General features: G+C 39.7%; 1 protein-coding gene across 1 annotated transcript in view; it reads right to left on the bottom strand.

Annotated features, from left to right (window-relative positions):
* The window catches only part of LOC132160097 (NACHT, LRR and PYD domains-containing protein 3-like), a 31,539-nt gene extending 21,856 nt beyond the window's left edge, over nt 1–9,683 (bottom strand). Inside the window, exons 1-7 of the mRNA XM_059569820.1 lie at nt 9,584–9,683; nt 9,186–9,252; nt 8,990–9,106; nt 8,573–8,680; nt 7,842–7,902; nt 4,248–4,440; nt 2,313–4,074 (exon numbers count right to left, since the gene is read on the bottom strand). Of these exons, the coding sequence (XP_059425803.1) occupies nt 2,313–4,074; nt 4,248–4,440; nt 7,842–7,902; nt 8,573–8,680; nt 8,990–9,106; nt 9,186–9,244 (2,300 nt within the window). The 5' untranslated portion in view covers nt 9,245–9,252; nt 9,584–9,683. The remainder of the gene's footprint in view (nt 1–2,312; nt 4,075–4,247; nt 4,441–7,841; nt 7,903–8,572; nt 8,681–8,989; nt 9,107–9,185; nt 9,253–9,583) is intronic.
* Between the last annotated feature and the right edge of the window lie 13,557 nt (nt 9,684–23,240).

The following is a 23,240-nucleotide window of genomic DNA, read 5'->3' on the forward strand; positions in this document are numbered from 1 at the left end:
ATCGTGCCGGTTTAATTTTATTCGCTTTATTGTTTTAGGCAAATTAGGCCTTAATAATGGGAACGAAATTATACAGTGCTTCACATTTAAACATGCGACAATTTCTTAATCAGTTTACAGACAAATGTATTTTTCCCAATAATTTATGTCAAAATAAAGGACAGGTAACGAATAACAAAAATGCATGTTGTTTTTTTAAAGGAAAAAATATATTTATATTTAAAATCTAAATTAAAATATAGGCATAATATATTAAAATATGAACATTTTGCATATTAATCCATGTACCCTACCCCCCTAAAATAGGCTACCACTTTTAATGCTCGGATGCAAAGTAAACCAAAATTTCTTTTGAATAATATAACACATAATTAATATAATATAAATAATACTGCACACCTTTTAAATGTGTCCAATCTAAAATATGGTTTAATACCATGTAGCTTAGAAAATATAAGCACAGACTCAGGCACAGGCTTGACATATCCTGCTTGAATTCGTTCTAAGAAATGCACATAACTTCATAAAAACCAAACTTTCATCTGTGAATATTAAATATTAAATATTTAAACTATAGTGTTTTTCTTTCATTTTCCGTGACTGAAGCAGTCAAATGTAACACATCAGCAAGGCAAAACTGACGTCTTTTTGCGAAAATGTGCTTTGATGCACTTGTTTGATAACTTGTGGTTAAAGCACCACTCAGCGGTCAAAAGCTGCAAATTGCCGGCAGCCATATCACCCTGGAGCCCAAGACCGGTTTCCCACTGAAGCTAAGCAGGGCTGAGCCTGGTCAGTACCTGGATGGGAGACCTCCTGAGAAAACTAGGTTGCTGCTGGAAGAGGTGCTAGTGAGGCCAGCAGGGGGTGCTCACCCTGTGGTCTGTGTGGGTCCTAGTGCCCCAGTGTAGTGATGGGGACACTATACTGTCAACAAGCACCGTCCTTCGGATGAGACGTTAAACTGAGGTCCTGACTCTCTGTGGTCATTAAAAATCCCAGGATGTCTTTCGAAAAGAGTAGAGGTGTGACCTCGGCATCCTGGCTAAATTCGCCCATTGGCCTCTGACCATCTTGGCCTCCTAACAATCCCCATATCTGCTGATTGGCTTCATCACTCTGTCTCCTCTCCACCAGTAAGCTGGTGTGTGGTGGGCGTTCTGGCGCACTATGGCTGCCGTCGCATCATCCAGGTGGATGCTGCACACTGGTGGTGGATGAGGAGATACCCCCAGACTATGTAAAGCGCTTTGAGTGCCTAGAAAAGCGCTATATAAATGTAATGAATTATTATTATTATTATTATTATTAATAAAACTGCTAATGTTACATCAGCGGGGAATTTGAACGTGCATGATTTATTTTATTTAATAGGTGTTATTTTAATGCTTTGGGTTTTTTTTTTACCTAAAACATAGAGATACTGATTGATGTGTCTGCATTCAAGCATTTCAGTGAGCTTGAATAGATCCCTCTTTACAGCAGATTTAGTTCACAAACAACTGACAGTTTTGACTTAAATATGATTTTCAGTTTCAATAATTAATCCTATAATTTGACATTAATAACTTACTTTTAGTAGCATCAGTCGCGCTCACAGAATCTCCCGGTTCTTACTTGTGAATTCAGTTCACTGGAGACTCGCACTAAATGGTTCATTTGCATCAGAGAGTTGTTGACTCGAGAACTGCTGCAATCGAATCATTCTAATTCCTGAATGAATCGTTTGGTGCGATTTGTGATCTGATTTAAAAGGTTCATTGAAAAGAATCATTTCGTTCTTGAATCAGACACCGCTTCTGCGTCTCAGAGAATGTGATATAAGGAGTAACGATATGTTTTATGAAATGTAGTGAAGTAAAAAGTATAATCTTAAGTAAAATGGCAGCATCATAAATGACTGTCACATGATAACATGCATCTTGAATGGCTTTGACTAAAGATCTTTTCCTTTTTCCTCAGTTTTATTAAGAAACATTTTTTCTAATAATTTAATTGAATTTGATTATTATATTTATTCCAACAAACCTGAATGCAACTTTTATGTGACTGATAATGATCCCAATCCAATATTTGTAAAATCAGAGTCACAACCCTGTTCCTGAAAGCTCCTCAACTTTGCACAGTTTGGATGAATCTATCTTATCAAACACACTTGATTCAACTCATCAGATCATTAGTAGAGCGATCTGTGATGTTAGCTGTGTGTGTCAAATAAGAAAGACCTCAAAATATACAGACATAGTGTAGAGAAACACAGGCCTACTGTATAGAATAAAGTCAATAAAACAAAGACACAGTAAAATACTCACTCAATCTTTCTAGATGCTTTGATCACTGGCAGCAGCCTCAGAAGACATTCTTCTGATTGATGATATTTACTCAGTTTAAACTCATCCAGCTCTTCTTCTGAGTTCAACAGCACAAACACCAGAGCCGACCACCGAGCAGCAGACAGTTTGACTCTAGAGAGACGAAAGACTTCTGTTCTGCTCAGGTATGTTTGTACTTCCTGCTCTAATGAACGATCATTCAGTTCATTCAGACAGTGGAACAGATTGATGGATTTCTCTGGAGAGGGATTCTTCCTGATCTTCTGTTTTATGTATGCAGCTGTTTCCTGATTGATATCAGAGCTGCTTACTGTCTTTCTCAGGACACCTTGTAAGAGAGTCTGATTAGACTCTAGTGAGAGACCTAGAAGGAACCGGAGGAAAAGATCCCAGCGTCCGTTCTCACTCTGTAAGGCCTTGTCCACTTCTCTCTTCAGTAAACTGATCATTGGTGACCTGAACTCATTCTTCAGTCCTGTGTTTTGTTCAGAAAAGGACAGCAGCTTGAATAAAGCAGCAAGAAACTCCTGAATACTCAGATGGACAAAGCTGAACACCTTCCCCAGCTGCAGTCCAAACTCCTCTCTGAAGATCTGGGTACAAACTCCTGAGTACACGGACACTTCTCTGACATCAATGCCGCTCTCTTTCAGGTCCTCCTCGTAGAAGATCAGGTTCCCTTTTTCCAGCTGTTCAAAAGCCAGTTTTCCAAGAGACAGAATAATCTTTCTAGCCTGATCAAGATCAATTTGATATTTCCCATCATACTTCTGAGTCTTCATTTTGGTCTGAAAGATCAGGAAGTGTGTGAACATCTGTGTGAGAGTCTTGGGGATCTCTGCACTCTCTGCTTTACCCATCATCCTCTCCAGAACAGCGGCTGAAATCCAGCAGAAGACTGGGATGTGACACATGATGAACAGACTTCTTGATGATCGGATGTGTGTGACGATTCTATCAGCCAGTCTCGGATCATTTATTCTCTTCCTGAAATATTCCTCCTTCTGAGGGTCATTGAATCCGTGTACCTCTGTGACCTGGTGGACACACTCAGGAGGGATCTGATTGGCTGCTGCTGGTCGAGAGGTGATCCAGAGGAGAGCAGAAGCAAGTAGGTTCCCCTTGATGAGGTTGGTCAGCAGCACATCCACTGAAGCTGATTCTGTCACATCAGACAAGCTTCGATTGTTTTGGAAATCTAGACGCAGTCGACACTCATCCAGACCATCAAATATGAACATGACTTTGTAGTCCTCATAATCCTCTGACTTTAATTCTTTGGTTTCTGGATGAAGGTGGTTTAGAAGATCCACAATGCTGAGATGTTTCTGTATCACGTTCAGCTCCCTGAAAGGAAGTGGAAATATGAAATGAACGTCCTGATTGGCTTTTCCTTCAGTCCAGTCCAGAATGAACTTCTGCACAGAGACTGTTTTTCCAATTCCAGCGACTCCCTTAGTCAGCACAGTTCTGATGGGTTTGTCTTGTCCAGGTGAGGGTTTAAATATGTCATTGCAGTTGATTGGTGTCTCCTGTGTCTCTGGTGTCCTGGACACTGTCTCAATCTGTCTCACCTCATGTTCATTATTGACCTCTCCACTGCCTCCCTCTGTGATGTAGAGCTCTGTGTAGATCTCATTCAGATGTGTTGAGTCTCCATGATTGGACAGTCCTTCACTGAGTCTCTGATATTTATCCTGTAGTCTGGATCTGAGTTTTTGTTGATACACAGGCATCAGTTCTGAGCAAAGGAAATAATTGTTGTTATTGACAGAGCAATATGTTAGAATTATATTTTTAGGTTTGATATGTTAGACATTAGATTGTGTCGTGACATTCAGGAACATTAGTGACTGAAGACAGAAGGTTGATAATAAAAACACAGGCTATAATCTACTGATCCAGAGCTCTTACTGGTCTGTAGTGTGTCAGCGAGGTCTGTCTGGTTCATCTTCCTCAGGATGAGCAGTGTGATCTTCAGAAGCCCCTCTCTGACTCTGCTATGACCCTCATCATTATAACGGTCTCTTTCAGAGCATTCTGGGTAATCTGGACTCAGTAGTCTCTTAAAGCTTTTTAACTCAGAGATGATTTTGTGCTCAAGCTCCTGAAATCATAGTAAATATTCAAACAATAAACCTGGATTCAGTCACAGAGAAGGTAGAACCAAAGGATCAATACACAAGAGTTAAAGCATGAATATTAATAAACATCACTGAATTATATCAGACCTACTAATAACTTCCACTGTATGCTCAAACATCAGCGTCTACAGATACTGAGGTTAAAAGAGAGAGTTTGACTGGATTGGCTGTTTGTTAGATTGATGTTCATCTTTGTGCAGCAGTCAGGTTACATATGGATTCATCTTCTCTACTTTAGTGGACATTTATCTGCTTTATAGTGGACTGCAACTTGTTGTAACGTTCGTGCACCAGAGAAACAGAAAGAGAGAGGGAGAGATCCAATTGCAGGTAATTTTAATAACAAATGAGGGTAATCCAAAATAAACAGTCCAAGGAGACAAACAAAACAAAAGAGGGAACCGGAAGGAAAGGTACGGGAACTCGGAGGATGAGAAGACAAGGGTAAGTCTCGGGAGACGAGAACATTGGTAACACGAAGGGTAAGGACTCCATTCAAACAACAGGGAAAGACAGGTATTTTTAAGGAGACAATAGATTGCCTGCACCTGTGCGATTAACTGGAGTGCCATTACTGTGAAAACAGGACCAGACCAGAGGAATTATAGTGCCTATGGTGAAGTGCCTAAGTAGAAGTGAGCTCACTAGTGGACACCCAGGAAAACAGAGACTGACAGCGTGACATTACCCCCTCCCCTACGGAGCAGCTGCCAGATGCTCCACCTGAAACCCAGGGAAACCCAACAGATAAAGAAGCTAGGAGGGAGGTGGAGCGGCAGAGGACTAGGGTGAGGGACGGTGGGCCAGAAAACATAGTACACAGAGACAGGAGAACCAGGTAGAATGGGGGAAACAGAGACAACACACCCAGGTAGAATGGGGAAACAGAGACAAAACAACCAGGTGGAATGGGGAGACAGAGACAAAACAACCAGGTAAAATGGAAAGACAGAGACAAGAGAAGTGTAACACAAAACAAGGAGTCCAGGAGGGTGGTGGAGTATCAGGGGGAGGGACGGAGGGCCAGGTCCAAAGAAGGAAACAGACAGAAAAACAAAAGAAATCAAAAACACAAAAACATAGGTCCATGAAGGACATCACGTGATGCCAACCCGGGCGGAGTAGAGGGCCACCACAACCATGTGGTCAAGGCAGAAGCCCCCCAGGGCGGAGCAGAAGACCACCACGTCCTTGTGGTCGAGGCCAGAGTCCCCCAGGGCGGAGCAGAAGACCACCACGTCCTTGTGGTCGAGGCCAGAGTCCCCCGGGGCGGAGCAGAAGACCACCACAACCATGTGGTCAAGGCAGAAGCCCCCCAGGGCGGAGCAGAAGACCAACACATCCTTGTGGTCGAGTCCGGAGTCCCCCAGGGCGGAGCAGAAGACCACCACGTCCTTGTGGTCGATGCCGGAGTCCCCCAGGGCGGAGCAGAAGACCACCACATCCTTGTGGTCGAGGCCAGAGTCCCCCAAGGTGGAGCAGAAGACCACCACGTCCTTTTGGTCGATGCCGGAGTCCCCCAGGGCGGAGCAGAATACCACCACGTCCTTGTGGCCAGACCAACGGGAGGACGAAACTCTGGTAATCCTATGGTGTTTCTACTGGATTCCAGAAGATCGGTGCTGACTTGACTCTGCTCACGGAGATTATTGGTGACTTGCATTTGTTCATGAAGATCCCCGGTGACTTGACTCAGTCCTTAAAGATCCCCGGTGACTTGACTCAGTCCTCGAAGATCACCGGTGACTTGACTCAGTCCTTGAAGATCACCAGTGATTTGACTTGACTCTGAAAGGTCAGCGGTAACTAGCCTTGTCTCTGGAAAGTCCATGGTAGCTAATCCTGACTCTGGAAGGTCAAAGGTGACTAACCCTGACTCAGGAAGGTCAATGGTGACTAACCCTGACTCTGGAGGGTCCACGAGCACCTGACTCGACTCTGAAGGGTCAACCGGAACCTGACTAGACTCTGGAAGGTTAACAGGAATCTGACTTGATTCTGGGGAATCAACTGGAACGTGACTCGACTCTGGAGGGTCAACAGGAACTAGCCCTGACTCTGGAAGGTCAACGGTGACTAACCCTGACTCTGGAAGGTCGATGGTGACTAACCCTGACTCTGGAAGGTCGACGGTGACTAACCCTGACTCTGGAGGGTCCATGAGCACCTGACTCGACTTAGGAGTGTCCACGAGCACCTGACTCGACTCTGGAGGGTCAACCAGAACTTGACTCAACTCTGGAAAGTCAATGGACACCTGACTCGACTCTGGAAGGTCAACAGGAATCTGACTTGATTCTGGGGAATCAACTGGAACTTGACTCGACTCTGGATGGTCAATAGGAGCCTGACTTGACTCTGGACAGTCAACTGGAATTTGACTCTACTCTGGAAGGTCAACAGGAACTAGCCCTGACTCCGGAGGGTCAACGGTAACTAACCCTGACTCTGGAAGGTCGATGGTGACTAACCCTGACTCTGGAGGGTCCAAGAACACCTGACTCGACTCTGGAGGGTCAACCGGAAACTGACTCAACTCTGGAAAGTCAACGGGCACCTGACTCGACTCGGGAAGGTCAACAGGAATCTGAATTGATTCAGGAGGATCAACTGGAACATGACTCAACTCTGGAAAGTCAGCGGGCACCTGACTCAACTCTGGAAGGTCAACAGGAATCTGACTCAATTTAGGAAAACCCACTGTAACTGGGTTACCCATCCCGCTTGATGGCTGGGGAGGAAATTGTAGCAGACATACCGCTGAATCTCTGCGATGGAGTCCTTCTGTAACGTTCGTGCACCAGAGAAACACAAGGAGAGATCCAATTGCAGGTAATTTTAATAACAAATGAGGGTAATCCAAAATAAACAGTCCAAGGAGACAAACAAAACAAAAGAGGGAACCGGAAGGAAAGGTACTGGAACTCGGAGGACGAGAAGACAAGGGTAAGTCTCGGGAGACGAGAACATTGGTAACACGAAGGGTAAGGACTCCATACAAACAACAGGGAAAGACAGGTATTTATAAGGAGACTAATGACAATAGATTGCCTGCACCTGTGTGATTAACTGGAGTGCAATTACTGTGAAGACAGGACCAGTCTAGAGGAATTATAGTGCCTATGGTGAAGTGCCTAAGGAGAAGTGAGCTCACTAGTGGACATCCAGGAAAACAGAGACTGACAGCGTGACACTTATCTTACGTGTGTTTAGGAAAGTAAATATGACTATTACAGAGAGGATTTCACAGATTTCTCAATTATTTTTATACCCAGAGGGTCATTGAGTTGGATGGACACACACACACACACACACACACACACACACACACACACACACACACACATAAAGACACAAAACCAACCTTGAAAATGGAGTCTAAGTTCTTCTTTGCTGTATGTGATTCTGGTCCTTTATGTTTTTGACTGTAGTTAAACAAATGTTGAATATTTTTGTAAATATGTATTAATGTATTTAAAGGGGTGGTTCGGGATTTTTGACATCGGACCTAATTTTTAAGTCACCCTGGTTGTTATTCATCAGTGGAGACATTTTTTTTTTTTAATTATCCAGTCTTAATATTTGGATAGATAGCCGATGCTAGGCTAGCGCGAGTCAATGGGTATATGTTAGCCAGCCATTAAAAACCGTTTTACCCGCTCCACAGTGCACCAAACGCAAATCAATTATAACACTAGACTATCGATGCAAATGTCCGTTGATAATGTTATAATAATGTTAGAAATCAAACTTACCTTTCATCACATTGCATTAGTTATAATTTGTTCCCTGTAATCATAAGCCTTGTCGACAGCAGCAGCGGAGTGATATTGATTACCTAGGCAACCGAGTGAGCCGGTCCACACATGACGCAAGTGTATTTACCTGCCGCTGGCACACTGATTATATTTTGCCGCATTACTAACCGGAGCAAAGTAAAATTAAAAAAAAAAAAATGTCTCCACTGATGAATAACAACCAGGCTGACCTAAAAATGAGGTCCGATGTCAAAAATCCCGAACCACCCCTTTAATATACACCAGTATAAGTGAATGAATATCATATGTATTTCTCATACTGTAAACTAAACAACACCTCAGATCAGCAGGTGATTCTTCCAAACTGAGATTAAATGGATTATCCATTGACTGGTCACTCTTCATGGACACACAGCTGGGTTCAAGAGATTCATTCTGCCACAGACTGAAATATAACAGAAATACAAACTGTTTCTGAAAATCTCACTCTGCTCTGACAGAAACACATTCACTGTTTCAATCTCCCTTTAATGTTCATCTTTCACTTGAGGAGTCTGTTGTGACTTGAGAGTTAAAAGATTAAAGTATTATTTTTCTATAAGTATTATTTTTCATTCATATATTATATAATAAAATTGACCAATACACACATATAGATGAAGACACAGAAACATCCAGCAGCAACAGAGACACCTGGTGACAATATCCATAACACACCACAGCTACAGTAAATATGAGACTCATAATATCTCACCTGGACTCAACAGAAGAGTCTTCCTCTCTGCAGAGATCTAAAACATCCATCGCTCGGTTTTTCCTCACAGACACATCCATGTGTTCAGATAAATCTGATTCACGCCCCTGAATCTGACTATAAATGAAAAGGATATTGTAGTGTGCATTTATTGATTCTGAGCATAAAAAATGTGAAACATTTCAGGTTTTCTCACCTCTTGACTGTCTTTATCTGTGTGTCATTTTCTTCAGAGAGTTTCATTCTGGAGAACATGGTTTCATCTAAAAGCAGATCCAGATGTTGATCACAGAGTCAGTTATGAATCAGAGATTAATCAATCTCAGTAGTCAGACATCAGTATTGATTTGAAAAGATTATTCTTCACATTTACACACAATCAAATTATACACAAACAGCAAAACAAATTCAGACAAGCACTGTGTTAAAATGAAAGTAAAAGTGTAATCTGACGATTTACAGACTGTGTTTTATCTCCTAATGTCATTTAAACTACTTTCAAAATATCTGACACTGCTTATTATTGTACTTCATTTTAAACCAGTCAGGATTGATTTTGGCTATCGAAGATGATTGTTAAATCGTGATACTCACTGTGTTTTTCTCTCTTAATGTAGTTTATTTCCTCATACGACAAAACAGACCCGCTGTAATAGTTTCACTTTCACGAGTCACCTGACAAGGAGGAGTTTAATTGTCCAAAACAAAATATAAAAGGTTTTTTTCTCCTTAATATTCAATTTCATTCTTTATTGTTTAAAGTTATATAACCCATGAATGTATTTTCTTCGCAGTGTGTACTCTGAGTATTGTTTATATAAAGGTAGTCTCGCGTAGTTGATGACTGAAGGTCTGGGATTCACGGCAGCTTTCATTGGCCAAGGCCCGCCCACCAGTGATCAGCGCGTATCGCAAGCCGTTTTATATGGCAAGCCGCTTTAACATTTAAAACCTTTTTTTGACTATCCAAAAATATAATTTCGGATAGTCACAATTGTAATTCCAGATTTCTATATTGCAATTATGACTCGTCGTAATTGTAATTAAGATATCTACAATGTGATTATGACTAGTCATAATATGCATTGAAGATATCTACAATGTCATTTTGACTAGTCATAATACACATTCCAGATGTCTACAATGCTATTACGACTAGTCATAACCTTCCATTGAAAAATATTTTCAGATATCTTCAATTGAGTTTTGACTAGTCGTAATTCCAATTCAAGATTTATTTAAATATGATTTGCCTAGTCAAAATTCTAATTAGAGATATCTCAAATTACAATTTGACTAGTGATAATTAAATTAGAGATATCTTCAATTGAGTTTTGACTAGTCGTAATTCCAATTCAAGATATTTTTAAATATGATTTGCCCAGTCAAAATACAATTTAAGATATCTTTAATTCAAAATTTTTAAAGATATCCAAAATACATTTGTAGATATCTGCAATTCATTTATGACTAGTCAAATTACAGTTGCAGATATCTTTAATTGGAATTTTGACTAGGCAAATCATATTTAAAGATGTCTTGAATTGGAATTATGACTAGTCAAAACTCATTTAAAGATATCTGCAATTTAATTATGGATATCCCAATCAGATTTGTGACTAGGAAGAACTAGATTTAGAGATATCTGCATTTAGCTTTGTTACTAGGCGTAATTGCCTTGTAGATATCTGGAATTAACAGTTTGACTAGTCAAAATACGTTTATAGATATCTACAATGTGCATGCAAATACACCTTTGCTGAGCCCAACCTTAAACATTTTATTTAACCAATCCTAGCTTGGAAACTGTTGTCATCTGCAATTTTGTCAAAGACTTGTATAATAAAAGTCCTGCGTCTTTGGGTGATTTTAAACTGTTTTATACAGAAGTAATTCAAAAGTATGGAAATAAAAATGAAGCTGGAGCATGTGTAAAAGTGGTAGGCTATAAAGAGAGGACTTAAATAGGCTTTTGTCCTGCTTTATATCGTAATGTTGAGACGTGTATGCTGTGGATTACATTTTGTTAGCCTTTATTTACAAATGAACACATGCATAAGCCTCATGTCAGCCGTTGCAACATTTGATATAATGTTAAAAGAATCAGTATCTATTTACATTAAGTGCAAGCCTGACTTGTTGTCAGAGACTACTTACACTGTCGTCCACCAACATATGATATCAGTTAAGACTGATAAACGATGTTGGATTAAGTCAACTGTAGTGGTGTAGTGGTTAAAAGCTGTGCTCTTTGGTACATTCGACCTGTGTTCGCGTCCGTTTTTTGCCAAACATTTTTCTACTTTTTCAAAATCTCATATCGTATTGGAAAGGCATTTATTTTCAATAAAAATTAAGGAAATAATTAAAAAGTTTAAAATAAATATTGGTTAGGGTAGGTGTAGGGAGGGCTTTTTTTGTCCCAGTAAGGTGGCATCCATTAAAAATGTTTAATTAAAATGATCATTTACACTCACTACGCTATTATTGCGTACTGTTTTATAATGTACTACAATACTGAGATGCAGATAATTGCCACTATTTGAAATAAGTAGTATAAATAGCAGAAAATCTTGCTATTTTAACAATGTAAATATAATCTATAGTTCTTTGCACTTAGGGTAAAGATCATCTATCGCTAAGAAAATATGCAATTTACACCTAGTGCAAATAGCCGCTGCCTAAAAGAATACATTGGCGCTCATCACTGAAGACAGCAAAATATCGTCATCATGGATCTCTTGCTATAATACAATACAATACTCCCACCTTGTGGGCTATTTATGGAAGCTCGTTTCCACCACTAAATAAAGAAATTAATTAATTAATTAATAAAGAAATAAAGAAAAAAGCAATTTTTTATCTCACAGTTATAAAATTGATATCTCTTATCATCTATATATCACAATCCTGATAAAAAATAGTCAGAATGAATGGTAAGAAAATCTGCAAATTAGGCCTACCTTTCTTTAAAAAAATAAATAAAAACCATTGTTTTTCATTGTCTAAATATATAATAGATAAATTCAGACGAGCAGTTTGTGATTTTCTGCCTTTATTGAACATTACACTGCATTTGGTCTATTTTTCAACATGATTCAATTAAAACGCTGGAGACCGAGAGATCACGTGACCCTCCGATAGCAATGGCTGTGTAGTTCGACTGCTCCCTGACTCGGTATCCTTAATCTATCTGTTCTCAGTAAAATTATCAATGCTTGGTCAGTCTTGGCTGCTCTGATAACGGTGCAACAAATGAAGATGGCAAAACGAGTTAAAGACCCTAATTGTGTTCCTGAGGGGGAACTTCACGCCATTGTTGCTGATGAGTTAAAGATGCACCTTAGCTTTGTCAGGGAAATGTTTAAGGAAGAATTTACCCCAATCGCAGATGGACTTGGAGTCCTGGGGGGTATTCCAGAAAGCTTGGTTAACTTACCATTTGATAAACTATAACCTCTGGGTTGATTTACCCCAAACAGGCATACCATGAGTATGTCGGTTCCAAAACACCTGAGAAGAGTTAGTTTAATCAACCTCTGACTGGTAACCCAGAGTTAATGCGCATGCACGGTGCATGTATAAAGACATTTTCAATGGATCGCCGATTTCACGAGTCACCATGGAAACTCAAAGCGAAAAAAAGAGAGCGGCGTATTTCACAGAGGCGGAGTTGGAAGTTTTAATGAATGCTTATGAGGAGTTTAAGCCAATAATATTAAAAAGAAGCAATACAGCTGCATCGGCTAAAGCAAGAGAGCTGGCTTGGCAAAAATAACGGACAGAGTAAATGCGTGAGTGTATTAAATTACAAATTTGGTATTGGCTCCCGTTTTATTGAAATGCAAAATAATGAAGTATGACTTATACATCCTTTTGAATATGTTAAATCACTATGAAAGCATTTACTTTTCCTGACATTTATTTCTTTAGCTTGAAATAATAATGTATATTTCTTATTTAATAAGGTGTAATCCTTCTGGAGCCACAAGAACTTTAAGCCAAGTCAAAATGAAACACAAAAACATTCTGCAAAAAGGTAATATTTGATTACACAATTACTGAACTATTATTATAACAGGATTTAGTATATTCATTCTGTCATGCAGCTAACAGAAAGAAGACTGAAGTCCGTCTAACTGGCGGGGGGGCCACCACCACCTCCCCTCACCCCTCACGATGAAGAGACCACATCTGCTGTGACAGAAGTGGACAATGCTGGTAGATCCACTGAGGTATGATGCATACCATTATGATGTATGGCCCCTTTTTGCATTAGAGTAACAAACTGTCATTGTCCTTTCATAGTACATACCTAGGGATTTGCCCACTGATGAGGGTCCCTCAGCCTCAGCACACAATCTAAGCAGGGTAAGAACTTGTGTCCATGTGTCCATATTTGAATTTTATTGTCTGACCAAACAATCTCATTTATTACATTTTCCCACCTTAGTTGCCAGCAAAGGAGCTGTATAAGGTCCATCTTCAAAAACAAATAAGAAAAAGTGAAATGGAGATGGACCTTATACAGCTTCAAATGGAAGAGAAAAGGCTCCTCATTAAAAAAGCAGCACTTGAAATATAATTACTTGAGAATTGCCTTAACGTGAGAACTTGTCTGAAAATTAATCTGTTGCATGTTAAAAGTGGTCTGTCTGTCTGTCTGTCTGTATCTATCTATCTATCTATCTATCTATCTATCTATCTATCTATCTATCTATCTATCTATCTATCTATCTATCTATCTATCTGTATGTATGTATGTATGTGTAAAGCAATATAAAAAAAACATTTTAATTAATTGTACTTTTATTGTTTTTCAGGAAATGAAGAAATAAACTGCCTGGCAGACCAGTGCAAAAAAAACTAATAAAAGTAATTTTGACAAATCCTGTCTCTCAAAAGTCTTCCATCTCTGTTGGCCTCTAAAATCTGTCGGTGTTCCTCTGGGCCATCTTCCTCAATACAAGGAGGGTGGCTCTCTCCTCTTATAGTGGCAATATTGTGAAGCACAACAAAAGCCACAATAATGTCGCATGCCCTCTCTGGACTAACCCGGAACCCACGCAGACACTGAAACCGAGATTTGAGGATCCCTATAGTCATCTCCACCTTGGCCCGTGTTCGGCTGTGAGCCAGGTTAAACCGTGTTTGTGGTCCAGGCTCAGGTTCAGGGTAGGGTGTCATTAAATAGGGCAGACAAGGGTATCCTCTGTCCCCGAGCAAGTAACAATTGTACTGTCCTGTAATGATTGAAGTGTACAACACAAATATAGAAAAAACGAAAAAACAAAAATTGTATAAAGCAAATCATACCCTGCTGAAATGTCTGGCATAATGATGACTCGCGGAAAAAATCTGGCATCATGCACAGATCCTGGCCATTTTGCCTCGACATTGGTGATGATTTGGGTTGCCTCACATATTACCTATAGTTAGTGGAAAAAGTAATGACTTTGATGATTTTAAGAAGGGGAAAAAATTAAGTTGTTACCTGCACATTGATACTATGAATAGATTTCCTATTAACATAGTCTCCCTCATTTATTGATGGAGCTTTAATAGGAATGTGAGTGCCATCAATGCACCCAATTACATTTGGAAACCCTGAAACAGAAAGTTATGGAAGTATGAAGTGTGTGCATAATGAATACATGTATAGATATTAATAATATGACTAAATATTAAATTAGTTGCCTTTCCCACATGCTCTGAATCGCCCACACTGTACAAAAAATGGCCAGACGCAAAAAACCTAAGTGCTATCTACAATGTTTTCTGTGCTAAGCGCAGAGCCGCGGTTTGTCACATTTGCGATATGCGGTTTTAAAAGACGTAATAAATAAATTAATGAATCTTTTGAAAAACGATAATGCTCGTTTAAATATTCATTAGGTTATGCAAACACATCAATATGCGGTCTTATCAATAACCCTCTCCCGACGAAAAAAACCTCGTATAATTTGTGCTTCTACGTCCACAGGATCCTCGTCAAAAGGGCATGCCATGCTCACCAATCTTCTGAAACGAAGTTACACTGAAACATAACCTGCTCTCAAGAGAGTCAGTTGCTATGGTTACATACATACCCAGAAAGTTACCTCTGTTTTTGGAACCGAACGTTGAGGTTATCCACGAACTTACCCTTAAACATACCCAGGTATGTCACATAACCTGCTTTCTGGAATACCCCCCAGGAAGAGGACGAAATAATTTTGACAACATGCAGGCAGCTCTTCGCAACGCAAAGAAAGACACCGTGGAAGTGAAGCTAGCAGTGGACTCCCTTCAGGAAAAGTTGGCGAGAATCGAAGACAAAAGCCGTCAGTCCAATGTCCATTTAGTGGGACTAAAAGAGGATGTAGAAGGAGATGATCCTCTGCGATTTATACAGAATAATCTTACTAAATGGATCCCCTCTCTTGGTGGCAAAGTACTGGAGGTTGAAAGAGCGCACCGTATATACAGCGGTGAGCTCGCGAAATCTACCCCTCGTACGTTCATCTTTAAGATGCTGCGGTATCAAGATCGGAATGCGATCCTGATTGGAGCCCGTGCCACTGGACAAATACTTCATAATGGATCTCCACTGCTTTTCTTCCCAGACTACAGCACTCACACTGCATCTAAGAGGAGAGCGATGACATTGGCGAGGAAGAAGCTAACTCAGTCGGGAATTACGTCTTTTTTGCTCTATCCCGCGGTAGTCAAAGTTACTCACCGAGGGAAGATTGCACTGCTTGAGACACCGGCGGAGGTTGAAAAGTTCGTCCTCAATAAGAATCCAATCGCAAAATCTTCCCGGAAGGGAGCAGAGGCGGTCGTGTCACAAGAATCCGAAGAGAAGGAGCATGAATGGGCAGTTCCCATGGAGGACCTTACTGAGATGGATTGATTTTTCTTTTTGTTCATCCGGAAAATGACCAGGTCAGGTGTCGACGGACGAGCCGGACAGCTAGTTGGACGCGTATCCAAAGACTGTTACGTTAAGGGCAGGTAGAAGAGTGTTTAACTCTTTGCTTGCTGCTTGTTCCTTTACTGTTCTTGTTTATGTTTTTCTGTTCCATGCCCAAGTCCGCCCACGCAAGTTTAATTTGTCTTATTCATATTCGTGATATTTACAGTATAGGCATTTATGTGTGTATTGCATATTTTCTGATTGTTGCCCACTATCTTTCCTAGGGACTACTTTTTGGTCCTCCCGCCTCATTCTGTTTGGTCTGCATAGCTATTACTCTTTAAATTATGGCTATACATATATTGTCATGGAACGTTAATGGGTTAAATAGCCTCATCAACGTCCTTCTAAGCTTTTGGCTTTGAGGTTGAAGGACAGTGAATCTAAGGCCAGCATATCTGCTATTAGGCATGAGGGTTCAGTGTATACTGAACCTATTGATGTAAATAGAATATTTGAATCCTATTATAAACTTTTGTACACGTCAGAATCCAGCACTGACCCAACAAATTTTGATTTATTCCTTAAACATTTAGATATTCCCAAATTAAATTATTCTCAGCACGATATATTGGACAGCCCTTTGACAATTGAAGAATTGAAGTCTGCCCTGGACTCCATGAGCAGTAATAAAGCCCCTGGGTTAAATGGAATTCCCCCGGAACTACTGAAGGCATTATGGGACATAGTGGCTCCCTTGATAATTAACTCTTTTAATTCTGCTTTAGAAAAAGGGGCTCTGCACAGGGACCAAAATACAGCTTTAATAACTTTGCTTTTGAAGAAAGGGAAGGATCCACTTGAGTGCTCTAGTTATAGGCCAATTAGCCTTCTATCCACAGATTCAAAGCTGTTAGCAAAAGCCTTGGCCTTAAGATTGGATCGGTGTGTTGGAGACTTGATCAAGTATGATCAGTCAGGTTTTTTAAGGGGGAGATTTGCTGCGGACAATATTCGTAGGCTTCTTCATATTATTCAACTAGCAGACACCTATACAGCTTCCTCTGCAGTCCTTTCTTTGGATGCAGAGAAAGCATTCGACAGAATTGAGTGGAATTTTTTGTGGTCTGTCCTGGAACGTTTTGGGTTTGGTTCTTTTTTCGTGCAAGCTGTCAAAACTATCTATTTTGATTGTTCAGCCAGAGTTCTTACTGGACCTCATATTTCTCCTTCCTTTCGTCTCGGCAGGGGCACTCGCCAAGGATGATCCCTGTCACCTTTGCTTTTTAATTTATCATTAGAGCCTTTGGCCCAAGCAATTAGACAATGCTCTGCAATAGTCCCTATAAGATATATGAATACGTCTCATAAGATTTCACTCTATGCTGACGACATTCTGTTGTATTTATCAGATATCACAGATTCGGTTAAAGAATGCTTGAAACTGTTTGATACATTTGGTAAACTGTCCGGTTATAAAATTAACTGGAGCAAATCCATACTTTTACCCCTGAACTTAGCAGCCAAATCAGAGATTCAGGCCTTACCCACTAAGGTTCCAGTCAGCGACCAGTTTAATTATCTTGGGATTAGAGTTTTTTGTTCGCTATCTCACATTTCTAAGTGGAACTACCAGTCTCTAATGGATAAGATTTCCAGCAATCTTCTGTGTTGGTCTCCACTCTGCTTGGCTCTTCATGGTAGGATAGCAACTATTAAGATGAATATACTTCCGAGGCTGAGCTTTTTATTTTCAACTTTACCTCTGGCACCACCTACTGGTTATTTTAAAGAGCTTCGTACAGCAGTAACAAAATTTTTATGGAATAATAAACGGCCTAGAATTCGACTCAAATCAATGCACAGGCTAAAACCTCATGGAGGCTTATCGCTACCAGATTTTTGGTCCTATTATTTAGCATACCAAATGAGACCACTTAGGACATGGATGGATGTTGACTCCCCTGGGCCATGGCGGGCCTTAGAGACTAATATTATTTACCCATTGCGTCTACAGGATTTACCTTTTACTGGAATACCTAAGAAAGCTCTGGAAAAGTTTGGTCCAATTATATGCCATTCTATCAAAACATGGAGAGTGGCAGAAAAGATCATGGGAGCTTCGGATTCCTACTGTGACTCTACCCCCATTTGGCATAATAGTAATCTCTGTACGGGTAATAAACCCTTTGTTTCCCAATGCTGGGCTAATTGTGGGGCTAAAGATATCTTTAATTACTTTATAGATATCTTCAATAGATGCGTCATACATCCACAAATGTAATTAGAGATATCTCTAATTAAATTTTGACTAGTAACAATTATAGTTTGAGATATCTGAATTGCAATTCCTCCTAGTTGAATTGCTGTTGTGTGACATCAGAATAAATTTACTCTGCTCCTTCCTGCCTACTCTACTAACTGCTAACAACATAATAAAAGTCTGCTTTTGTTGTCATGGAGAGAAAAGCTATGGATGAAGTGCTTCATGGATTATTGAATATATCTGGATGCAGCCTTGTGTGGTAAAAGGTCTCCAGCGTTTTAATTGAATCATGTTGAAAAATAGACCAAATCGTTTATTCCAATTCAAATGCTATTACGACTAGTCATAACATTCCATTGACTTCCATTGAAAAATATTTTCAGATATCTTCAATTGAGTTTTGACTAGTCATAATTCCAATTCAAGATACCTTTAAATATGATTTGCCTAGTCAAAATTCTAATTAGAGATATCTCAAATTACAATTTGACTAGTGATAATTCAATTAAAGATATCTGCATCTGTAATTTGACTAGTCATAAATGAATTGCAGATATCTACAAATGTATTTTGGATATCTAAAATTTGGAATTAAAGATATCTTAAATTGTATTTTGACTAGGCAAATCATATTTAAAAATATCTTGAATTGGAATTACGACTAGTCAAAACTCAATTGAAGATATCTCTAATTGAATTATCACTAGTCAAATTGTAATTTGAGATATCTCTAATTAGAATTTTGACTAGGCAAATCATATTTAAAGATATCTTGAATTGGAATTACGACTAGTCAAAACTCAATTGAAGATATCTGAAAATATTTTTCAATGGAAGTTAATGGAAGGTTATGACTAGTCGTAATACCATTGTAGATATCTTGAATGTGTATAATGACTAGTCAAAATGACATTGTAGATATCTTCAATGCATATTATGACTAGTCATAATCACATTGTAAATATCTTAATTCCAATTAAGACGAGTCATAATTGCAATATAATTATCTGGAATTAAAATTGTGACTATCCGAAATTATATTTTTGGATAGTAAAAAAAAGGTTTTAAATGTTAAAACGGCTTGCCATATTCATAAAGTATTTAGAGATATCTCTAATCTGATTTCTTACTAGTGCAACTATAATTGCAGATATCTCTAATTATCATTGTGACTAGTCGAATTATAATTATGACTATCCGAATTACAATTGTGACTATCCGAATTACAATTGTGACTATCCGAAATTACATTTATGGATAGTCAAAAAAAGGTTTTAAATGCTAAAACGGCTTGCGATAGTTTTAACATTTAAAACCTTTTTTTGACTATCCATAAATATAATTTCGGATAGTCACAATTGTAATTCGGATAGTCATAATTATAATTCGACTAGTCACAATGATAATTAGAAATATCTGCAATTATAATTGCACTAGTAAGACATCGGATTAGAGATATCTCTAAATACTTTATGACTAATCAAAACTCCATTTAAGATATCTTTAATTACTTTATAGATATCTTCAATAGATGCGTCATACATCCACATGGTAATTAGAGATATCTCTAATTAAATTTCGACTAGTAACAATTATAATTTGAGATATCTGAATTGCAATTCCTCCTAGTCTAATTGCTGTTGTGTGACATCAGAATAAATTTACTCAGCTCCTCCCTGCCTACTCTACTAACTGCTAACAAAATAATAAAAGTCTGTGTAGCGCCTCTCTAGCTTGTTTCACTATAATGAGAGGTGGCTATCCTGAGTTCTTTAAATTTCTTTTTAGTCAAATATGTGAGTTTCACTAATAAATGTATCAGTATTCAACTTGTTTGTGTGTGTGTAATTATTAACTCATTGTAGGAAATACTCTTTCCCTTTAAATCACTATGTTAGCAGTAGTATTTACACTCTGAACGGAAATTAAATGTCTTTCAAGTACTTTTAACTTATAAACACTTTCACATTTAACTCAAAAATTACTCTTTTTCCTTAATCAACTTAAAGTATCAGTCAGTAACCACACCTGTTTTATAAAAAGGACAGATTTAGTTAGAAAAAGTGTGTCAGAAAGTAAAAGGTATTGATAAACTCACTTTTCAGATCACAAAGGTATTTAAATTCACATTCAAACAATAGGGCCCAAGAAAATAAAATAGCCGGCAAAACTCTATTTTAAATTTGAAATACCCTTCAAATGTTCAAATGATGCAGGCCTGAATGTAGCTTGGGTACGTTGTAGCCTTAAACGAAATGGCTGCTTCACCACACAGGCCAAACAAAAAAAAATGGTACCTTATATACTCAATGTAGATGTAAGCTCACATGGAAAGGATCAAAGGCATCAGTAACAGGAAACCAGATGAAGAGAGTTGAAGAGAAGAGAAGATGGTTGACGAGGAAAGTCACATGGTCGACGATACGGGCAAAGTCCACCACTCGGTAACGCTATCCAGCTCCATCAGTGTCTTTGATCATCGTCACTCTCACAGTTCCACACAGGCTTTAACTACTCGAGATCGCTAGCCGCTAACTGGTTAGCAAAGTCCATGCAAAACACTAAGCACTGATTTCAGTCTTAGTGTGCGAAGTATACCACTCACACTGACAGAATTATCACCATTAAAGTGAATATAAGAGTCCTTGTTGAACACTTTCACTAAAACGGGTGCATTAGCTATATTAACATTAAACACGTTTCTCTTATCAGTAAACACACTTCCATCTCACGCATCTCGCGATCCTCTTCCTTCCTTGTACTTTGACCTCAACTGTGATTGGCTCATTACAAAACTTTCAGAAATAAAATAAATTCACAAAACATTTCTGTAATTCTTTCTTTCTATTCTTACCGACATCATTAAAGCATCTTCACAAAGATTATTAACCAAAAAATATTTAACCTTTTAAATGTAAAACATGAACATAACACAATATGCAGTTTTTCTTATTGAGCAAAATCACAACTTCTTTGCTGGTCAATGATTCTTAACTTTTTTGACCTCAAATTCTATTTATTAAACTATGAAATTATTTATTCCAACTTATATAACTTTACTAATAATAATGATTTCTACAGGGTTACACCCTCCCCCTATTAAATGTCTGCGTGTCCTCATCAGACACTAATAAACTAACAAAGGAGTCATAAGGGCATAATAACTAGTGTGTCTAGTGTTTTCCTATTTTAATGACTATCCCCCTGTGTACAATAGTCAAAGGCTCATCCCTTGATCTACCAGGCTCATCATAGGTAAGTCTAATAGTTGGCTTGGCAGTTCTTTTAGGTCTAGGCTCAAATCTGGGCTGCACTCTATCCTCATGGACCTCAGATACTACTTCTTGTTCAGACTCTGATCCAGCTTCACTAGTCTCTTCCAGGGCTACTTCTGGATCACACTTCTCCTCAGGTCCTGGTTCAGAGTTCTGATCAACTTCTTTTGGGCCTGAATCATTTCTATGTTCTGTTTCAGGGTCATCTTCTAATTCAATTACTGGCCTAGCAGTATTTAGCACCCTCGGGACAGGCTCTCTCCGATTGCAACAGTGAGTGACATAATACTTCATGTCAGAGGACGAATCAGAAAACTCCTGTAACTCTTGAACCTCTCGTCTTGAGTCCCTTTGACTTCTCTTACGAGTGTCTACTCTGGTCTTGGGTTTCTCAGGTGGATCAACATCCTGGTCAGTGAAAGGCATTCTCACCAGCTGTCCAATCGGAAGAAGGTGGTCCCTGTGTATAGTCTTTGTCCCTAACCTTCCATCCTCCCGCTTGATCTTGAACACAGGTAGGTTTGGCATTTTTCCAATGACAACATACGGGTCAGGACTCCACTTACTTTCCAGTTTGTGCTTGCCTTTCAAGCCTAGATTCCGGAGCAGTACTCTGTCGCCGATCTCTATGGACTGAAAGGTAACTCGACGATCATACAACCTCTTGTTTCTCTGGTGCCGTTTGTCTGCAGCATCAGAGGCTAACTTGTAGGCTTGCTTCAAGTCTTCCTTCAGCTTTGTGACATATCGGGTGTGAGACGCCTCTTCTATGCCATCTGGGGACGTTCCAAAGCACAGGTCAACAGGAAGTCTCGCCTCTCTGCCAAACATTAGATGGTAAGGTGAGTACCCTGTGGCATCACACTTAGTACTGTTGTACGCGTGGACCAGGTAAGGCACATGTTGACTCCACGTACGCTTCTCCTCCTGGCCTAACGTACCAAGCATAGAGAGCAGAGTCCGGTTGAACCTTTCTGGCTGCGGGTCTCCTTGCGGATGATACGGCGTTGTCCGCGACTTGCGTATCCCCATCAAGGTCAACAGTTCTCGGATCAGACGGCTCTCGAAATCCCTTCCTTGATCCGAATGGATCCTTGAAGGCAGTCCATAATGTATGAAATATTTCTCCATCAGAACCTTTGCCACCACATGGGCCTTCTGGCTTTTAGTTGGGAAAGCCTGGGTGTATCTCGTGAAATGATCCGTGATCACTAACACGTTACTTATGCCTTTGGAGTCAGGCTCCATGGAAAGAAAGTCCATGCACACTAAATCCATAGGCCCCTGACTTATGATCTGGTGCAATGGAGCAGCTCTCTGTATGGGGGTCTTGTTAGTGACACACTCCCCACAGTTCTTAATGTATTCCTCCACTTGCTTCGACATCATAAGCCAAAAGAATCTACTTCGGAGCAGGTCAACAGTTCTTTCTTGCCCAAGGTGCCCCACGTCATCATGCATGGCCTGCATAACCATCTCTCTGAACTCTCTTGGCAGGATGAGTTGATTGACCACATCTCCGGATGGTCTCTTAGTGTACCGGTACAGCAATCCATCCTTTATTGACAGCTTTCCAGCTTCTCTTTTCAATCTGGACAACTCAGGACTCATGTCCCCCTCCTCTGGCCAGTGCCCACTCCTGATGGCTTGGATGGCTGGTCCAATGGCTTCATCCTCTTCTTGAGCCTTTCTTAGACTCATTTTGGACACGAGCTCCAGGGACTTTAACTCCATGTGTGCTGGAAACGCATACAGGTCAGGAACACAGTGGGGAGAGGCTCCAAGCTGAGCAACACAGACTGGTGTACTACA

Source organism: Carassius carassius, chromosome 16 (genome assembly GCF_963082965.1).
Source record: "Carassius carassius chromosome 16, fCarCar2.1, whole genome shotgun sequence".
Classification (NCBI taxonomy): domain Eukaryota; kingdom Metazoa; phylum Chordata; class Actinopteri; order Cypriniformes; family Cyprinidae; genus Carassius; species Carassius carassius.